This window comes from Hordeum vulgare, chromosome 4H, assembly GCF_904849725.1.
Source record: "Hordeum vulgare subsp. vulgare chromosome 4H, MorexV3_pseudomolecules_assembly, whole genome shotgun sequence".
Lineage (NCBI taxonomy): Eukaryota > Viridiplantae > Streptophyta > Magnoliopsida > Poales > Poaceae > Hordeum > Hordeum vulgare.
This window is the reverse complement of record NC_058521.1, coordinates 72184713-72192770: the sequence shown is the minus strand read 5'-3', so window position 1 is coordinate 72192770 and position 8058 is coordinate 72184713. Positions and strand designations below refer to the sequence as shown.

General features: G+C 50.3%; 1 protein-coding gene across 1 annotated transcript; it reads left to right on the top strand.

Moving 5' to 3' along the window:
* Positions 1-1782: 1782 nt before the first annotated feature.
* On the top strand, positions 1783-5745 carry LOC123447922 (lipase-like PAD4). The gene is made up of 4 exons (XM_045124646.1): positions 1783-1936; positions 2115-2493; positions 3859-5051; positions 5123-5745. The coding sequence occupies exons 1-4, from the start codon at positions 1911-1913 to the stop codon at positions 5478-5480; spliced, it is 1956 nt and encodes a 651-aa protein (XP_044980581.1). The 5' UTR covers positions 1783-1910; the 3' UTR covers positions 5481-5745.
* Positions 5746-8058: the final 2313 nt, after the last annotated feature.

Below are 8058 nucleotides of genomic sequence, written 5' to 3'. Positions count from 1 at the left end.
TAGGGTTTCTAGATGGGGGTATTTGTAGGGACGGACTAGGGTCGGCGGTGGACCATGCTGGCATGGTGAACATGCCCGACCCATCCTTCATTTGGACTCGATATGAGGAATGTCGGATAGCACAAACGTTTGTGGCGCCGTGGCGAGTCAGTTTTTTGACCGATCAGTGATAGGTCCGCCCTTTGTTTTAGACCGATTTGATTTGAGGCGCCTAGCAGTACATGCTCTAAGAGCATCTCCTACAAACGCGCGGCATTGCGATGCGCTAATTCTTTTTGGAGCGCTAAAATAGGATTTTAGCACGCATGGTCGTGTGGCAGCTTTAGCACAAGCTGCAAAATTTAGCGCGTCGATGTAGCGCTTCATCAGGCTTGGTAAAATATAACACTCACGCCCAACACAAACACATTTTCCACTCAAACATAGAACCAAGAAGATCAAACATACACAAAGTATAATCAACAATAAATAGTTCAAAGGGAAACATTAAAATTCAAATTCATAACAGGCAAGGTCATATGATGCTAAAATAAAAATACATAATCCTAGACTACTACTCGTCCTCCTCGGTGGTGTAGTCCGACGACGTAAACAAATCGGCCCACCGAGGATCATCCGAGTCCTAGCTCGATGCCTCCGGGTTGTCTATTTGGGCTTCCACGAGTTCCTTGCGTGCACGCTTGTCCTCCCGGCGTGCAACTCGCTCCGCCCTCCTCTGCGTCCACAACTCGTTCTCGAGGTCGATATCCTGCGGGAAGTGCTCGCTCCATGCCACCATGGCGTTCTCGTCCGCCTCGGCGATGAGGAGGCGGCGCACCGGATTCTCCTCGGTGACTAGACGTGAGGGACACGTGAGATCCTGCGCCCGCTGGTGCGTCTTGATGTCGGTGAAGTTCATTTGCGCCCGACGCCGGACAAGGCGCCACGCCACCACGTTGTTCGCGCAGGCGGCCTTGTGGGCGGTTTCGAACGTTCCGAGCCCGAGGCGTGTATCGTCGGAGCGGATCTTCGCGTAATACACACGGGAGGGGTGGGGGCGGACGCTGTGGTAACCCGAGCTGCTCCCGGGGTGCTGCGATGCCGAGGCACTCGAAGAGGCGGGAGAGAAGACACGACAGCGGTAGGGCGCGGGAAGAGGCGGAGGGGGGAGGCACGGGAGGGAAACAGGGCGGTTGACGAGGGCGGAGGCGCGTGGGTTTGTAGCGCGTTGGGCGTCGCGTGATAAAACTAGCGCGCGGCCGCTTTTCCCCTCCGCGAGATAAAAAAAATTCACGTGTGTGCTCGAGCACGTCGCGTAGCTCGCGTATCAAAACTACGGTTTTTCCACATGCAGTTTTTATAACACTGTTTTAGCGATGCTCTAACTTAGTTGTCCTGCCAGGATTAATAAACATCGCATTTTTTGCCTACAAGAGGAACGAAAAAAAACCCAAAGCCTTTAAATGCAAAATCGATGAAATATGTGACCAGAGTGATGACCAGAACGAAGACGCATGGGTTTTATAGCGCGTTGGACGTCGTGCGGTAAAACTAGCGCGCGACCGCCTTTTCTCGCGCGCGGGGATAAAAATATCACGTATGTGCTCTGCTCGGTGTCAAAACTGCGGTTTTTTCGCATGCAGTTTTTATAACGCGTGTGTTGGAGCTAACTTAGTTCTTCTGGCAGGATTAACCAACATCGCATTTTTGAGGATCGAAAAGAAAAATCCAGGCCTTTAAATGCAAAATGGACGAAATATTTGACCAGAGTGTTGATAGAAATCGCAGCTCCTCGCCCGGTTCGGTTGCGTGCCCCCACCACATCACAGCAGCGGAGGCCACGCAAAATAAACTTGACCACTTCCTCTCCCACAACCCTCGAGCCTTTCTCCCCAGCGCCGCCCCATTTCCGGGAAGCTCGCTCGTCCGCCATGGAGGACGCAGAAGAAAATTCCATGTAAGTTCCTCCGATTTTCTTCCATAACTTTTCTCCCCTCTCACTCTCAGCGCATATAAATACTTCCCAGCGCACTCCGCGCAAAAAAAGCATGGCCGCCTTGCCTCCTCCTCGATCGCGCCGGATTTGGTAAAGGAGAGGGATTTGGGAGAGCTTAAAATGTGTGTGCGCTTTGAAGGTTCGAGACCAGCCATGTCCTCGGCGCGTTGCTGGCCTCCTCGCCGCTGCTGGCGCGCGCCTGGGACCGGTGCGTGGCCGCCGCCGCGATGGGCGCCGCCTCTTCCGGGTTCGCGCACGGCGACGGCGGCGGGGACGGGGGCACGGTGTACGTGGCCTTCTCCGGGCTGCAGGCCGCGTTGTCGGTGGCGGGCCCGGCGGTGGCGAGCGGCGCCGACGTCTTCGCGCCGGTCGGCCTCGCCGGCGACGCTGCCGGGGCGCGGGCCTTTCCGCAGCTGGCGGCCGCCGAGCCGGACGCAGCCGCTGCCGTGGAGCGTGTCGCCGTGCAGGCGCTGGCTCTCCGGTGCTTCTTGAAATTGTGCGGCTCACCTGAGTTCCAGGTAAATTGGTCAATCAATTTGCTGACAATATCTTATCAATCAGCATTTAATCGGGTGTTTATCTCCTGAATTTTTCAGCTTAATCATTTTTCCTTGTGATTGTTAGCGTGATGATCTGATATTTTTTCGGTTCTGGTTGTTTGGGCCAAGTTATGGTGATGTTGATGCGCCTGTCTTTAGTTGGTTGGTATGTCCTTGTGTTCACACTTCAAGACTTGAGACTTCAGACATTAGTAGATGTGATAATGCACTTGATTATATTATTGGCAGTGTCAATTATTTGAGATTTCACTGGATAACTTAACAGCTTAACTGGGACAATAAATTTAGTAACATTGTGGGATAACAATAATAAAACAAAAACGAAATCCTTTTTAGAAAGAAAACCGAATCTAAAGGTTGCCTATGAGTATTGCCGTTGACTTAACCTTCTTTGTTTATTGTACTGCCGTCTGAAATTGATTTTGTGTCGCGGCAGACTAGTTCAGTGTATATCTTCTTTCTGTGTGATTGTTTTATGATCTATTTGGTGCCTTTGCATAGAGTTTGTAAGTCCATCGAAAAGATGCAATCTCTATCAAACTTGGCGATCAGCTTGAGATGCTGTGCGCGTGCCCACTTTATGTCACTGCAAACAAAAAGTACGGCACAGATGGCGCATTACACATCACCCAACCAAGTCTGTATGCTATTGCTCATTTGTTGTCACTTGCATGCAAGGAATTTTGGTGTGACCCACGGGCAACAGATGAGAATGATTGAGAGCAGCATGGAAGTATACCATACGGCTTTATTTGGAACACATGAATTTGATGGGACTTATGCAGTAATTTCACATGAAGTGGATGCAACAACTGCATTCCCATTAGAATCGGGGGACTTTTCATGTTCTGGATGAGGGCTGCATCGTCAAGAGTACATGCTGATTTTGATGAGATGTACTCTTTTCATGTGCTGTCCAGATGTAAACAACTTTTTTGAATTTGGTTATAATTACGTAGTAGGAGTATCATTTTACGCACTCCGCAGGCATAGAACCTTAATTGCTCTGTCTGCACAACTTGATGAATAGAAACTCGAGCATTTCTTGACAAGTTCAGTAATGCTTCAAAGATCTTCACCTGTCTTCATCTGGTGCTATAATTCACGTAACTTTCTTGCTATTCTAAATAAAATTTATGGCATGATTCTTATTTATGAATCAGTCTGGATGTTTATACTCTTCTTGATCTTTCTCCTGAAAATAGTATTTGCTATTTGCAGTTATGCATTAGAAGTTTTTTTTTCTTTCTAGCTCAGTATTTTAGTGTTTTTCACTGCTGAAAATGGTTTCTTACTCATTGCATTGGGTTAATGACAATACAGATGCTGCTAAATCAGATCCGGGGCAAGGCGGTGGTGTTCACCGGCCACTCGCTCGGTGGAGCCATCGCCGCTCTTGCGGCGCTGCACTACCTCTGCATCACATCGTTAAGCTCGCCATGCAGTCCGTCTCCTCCTGTGCTGTGTGTCACATTCGGGAGCCCACTGCTTGGCAACGAGGCCCTGTCCAGGGCCATCCTGCGCGAGCGGTGGGGCGGCAACTTCTGTAACGTCGTCTCACAGCATGATGTCGTCCCGAGGCTCCTCTTCTGTCCCCTAGACGCTGTCCCTGTGCACGTCATCATCGGTATGCAGCTGCAGCAATGGGCAGGACACACTCATAACACGGGTGTAATGACCACTCGTGTTGTGGACGCTGAGCAGGAGGGGCTGCGTCAACTGATACAGGCACATGTCCGCATGGTGGCCATGGAACAGAAGCTCGTGGATCCAGAGTCGCGAGGTGGGAGCCCGTATCGTCCGTTTGGGGCCTACGTGCTGTGCTCGCCGGAAGGTGCAGTGTGCGTTGACAACTCAACAGCGGCAGTCCAGATGCTCTATGCCACATTTGTCGCCTGTTATGCGCAAGGCGACACAACATCCCTGGGGGCCGCACACTCTTGCTATGGCGATCTTGTGCTGAAAATGCCACAGAACTTGCTCCTCAAGCGGCGCCCACGTGCCATGGACGTGTTGGCGTCCATGTCCAACTCCAACTACGACGCTGGCATCTCCCTGGCGATGGAGGCCTCCGGCATTGGCAGCGAGGCAATGGAGGCCACGATGACGCGATACTGGCTGAAGGCGTCTAAGCGAGCGGGCCGCAGCCCAAGCCTGAACTGTGCGGGACTCGCAATACGGCTGGGGCGGATCACTCCATGCCGGGCACAGGTCGAGTGGTACAAGGCATCATTCGACGGCAACATGGGGTACTACGACGCATTCAAGCAACGGAGGTCACCGAAGAAGTTCAACAAGGCCGACATGTGTCGCATCAAGCTGGGCCAGTTTTGGGATGGTGTGCTCGCAATGCTCGACAACAGCCAGCTGCCGCATGACTTCCATCGCCGGGCCAAGTGGGTCAACGCTGCCCGGTTCTACCAGCTTCTCGTCGAGCCACTGGACATCGCACACTATCACCGCAACAACCTCCACAGGACCAGAGGCGGCTACATCACCCATGGCCGTGACAGAAGGTATGGTTGTTCTGCATACACCATTTGTTCATGCTTAGTCAGTGAGCTCACAGGGCATCTACACTTCACAGGTATGAGCTGTTCGACAAGTGGTGGAAGGAGAAGGGCGCCTTCACTGGCACGAGCACCGGCGACATGGCTGCGACGGCAAGGAGCAAGTATGCCGGGCTGACTCAGGATCCATGCTTCTGGGCAAGGGTGGAGGAGGCGAGGGATCAGACTGAAAGTGCCCAGGCCGAGCAAGACGTGGCGATGCTGGCAATGAAGCTTGGGAGGCTGCGGGAGTTCGAGCGGTACGCCAGGGAGCTGGTGGAGGGCAAGGAGGTGTCCATCGACGTCCTTGCGCCGCAGTCAAGCTACACCCTGTGGGTGGAGGAGTGGAAGAAGCTCTTGCTGAGAGACGAAGCCAGAGCAGCGTCGTTGTTTTAGTTAATTATTAGCTGGCAAAGCTCAAGATTTTTACTTCATTTTTGCCACTAGTTTTAGGTAACTTAGTATAGCCCTCCTATAGGTGGTTGTAAATATGCATAGGCTTGCAGACTCGCGCATTATGTTTTGTCAGTTCTTCATATTGCATCTTGATGCTGATTTATTCAGTTGTTTCTTCTAGAGAAAAGGCGCCGATTGAGCCCGAGAAGAGCTCGAACCTAGCCCGACTTTGAATTAACAAAGCCATCAGGTGGTTGTCATTGTATATGATTTATTCAGATGTTTCTTCTTCAAGGCCAACGTTCATCTGCATGATTAACCATCAGGGTGGTCGCCATTGTATATGGTTTCCCTGTACGATCAGCGTGTGATACCAACCTTTACATAATACCGTGATCCCGCATCTCAATTTAAATTTGCAAGCTTTCAAAAATTCTGAAGAAAATTATGAATGTTCACATGTGTCTACAATCCATAAATTTTCATATATAAATTCAAAATACACATTGAGAAACAAAAAAGGCTAAGGGATTGTAAACAAAAACGTATCTTGTGAATATTCAATTTTTCAGATTTTTTGAAAACTCCTAAATTAATACTCCGCATATTAGCTTTGTCTAAAGTCAAACTTTATAAATTTGCACCAAGCAAATAAATTTACAAACTCTATAAAATTTGACTCCAATCAATGCTAATATGCTGAAACAATACAAACAAAGGGGGTATTTCAAAACATGTATGTTAGATCAAGCAAACTGTGTAAGATGAGCCTTTCGAATTGAAAGGTGACACTTTTGCCAGGAATTCATGATGCTTCAGTATTCTAGATCATCAAATTCCTCAACGCCACCCACTCCACTGATGGAATCTATGGAATCTCTCATTCGCTACTGAACAGCGTGAGGAATTATATGATTTTTACTCAGGAAGAAGGAAACTTTTTAGTAAACGCTGTCACAAACTTACAGACTGCAACATTCTGAATCAAATGACATTCTGAAGAACATATCTGATTGACAATGAAGCGATTCAGCGATCATCAGCCACTGTGTTTCTTGTACTAAGCTAGCACTTATCTGCATATGTCAGGAACTGACTAATATCAGCCCCGAGGGAAATGCCATGTTGCCGGCGCCTCCTCGCCCTTGCACGATCCTCTGGGAAGTGGCGAGTGGACCGACTCATCACTCATGTCGAATATTGCGTACGAGCTCGGCGCGCTCGGCGCATGCTTCCAGTACCACTGGCAATGGTCGTCATCCAGGAAGAAGATGCAGTTCCCCTTCAAATTGTACTGGGACGCACAGACAGACTTGGAGCATCTTGGCCCAAGAAACAGCACCTGGTCGTCCCCCACGCTCCTCCTCTCAACCCACTGCAACGACTCAAAGTTTGCCTCACACACCTCGAACTCAAACCGTACTGCTCTGATCTCGAACCTGGTGTGGTTGCCCGCAGGTGTGTTGCCATAGATTGTCCCGCGGACCAGCAGCAGGGCGCCACGAGATTCAACCAGGTATGTGTCGAATACGAGGAGGCCACCCGGGAACCGCCTGAAGGGCCAGGGAGGACCCTCGATGATGCGCTCGATCCGGGAAATGAATAGGCTGCCATTGTCACTGTCCTCTTCGACATCGATAACGTAAAGGTTCCTCCATCCATCAACCATGAGCAACTTGCCTCCATGGAGAATTATGTTAAGGGACCTGTCAGTAGCCAAGTGCACTTACAAACCATAGGTTACCTCCAGGTTGGCACACCGCAAGAGTGCGGAGATCTCCGATGTCAACGATGGCAGCAACAAGGAGCTCCGAGCACACGATTACCTTGTATATTGACATGGTTACTGATGGGGTTATAGTCCTAGGGTAGGGTCATAGTCCTGCCCTGAAGGTCCAACCCAAGGACTACCCCTCATAAGGGATAAGACCCTTAGTCAGTTTCGACTAAACTAAGGAGTTCCCTTCATCCAGTCGGTAACAGATCCTCGACCGTCCAGTCGGAGATTAGTATTCGGAGTTTATCATAACCGACAGGATTCCACTCTGTGCATCGTAACCCCCGTGGAGGGGAAACGGTCATACATTTCTATGTGCCTTTATTAGCATTTAAGACGTACGTTACCTGTAACGTAGGCATTTATTTGCCACTACTCCACCTCTGTGTACCGAACCGTTGTGGAGGGCAGCGCACTCTATATAAGCCACCCTCTCCCACTGGCGCAGGGGTTAGCAATTCAATGTATTCTATATTCCACTCGACAACAAGCTCCCTGAGCACTCAGACGTAGGGCTATTACCTCCACCGCAGAGGGGCCTGAACTCATACAACCTCTCCGTAGCTAAGGCTCTGCCCATCCTTTCGTACCCTACACATCTACTGTCAGGCTTATACCCACGACAGTTGACGCCGACCTTGGGGCAGGCGTCTAAGCGACTTCCGGCGAGTTTGCGACTACATCATTTCGTCATGTCGTCCGGTGGAGATTCGAGCATGGGTCACGAGATCTTCTTCGGCGCTCTCTCCTTCATCGTCGACGATTCGGCATGGCTTGAAGTCCCCGAATGGATTGGGGTTG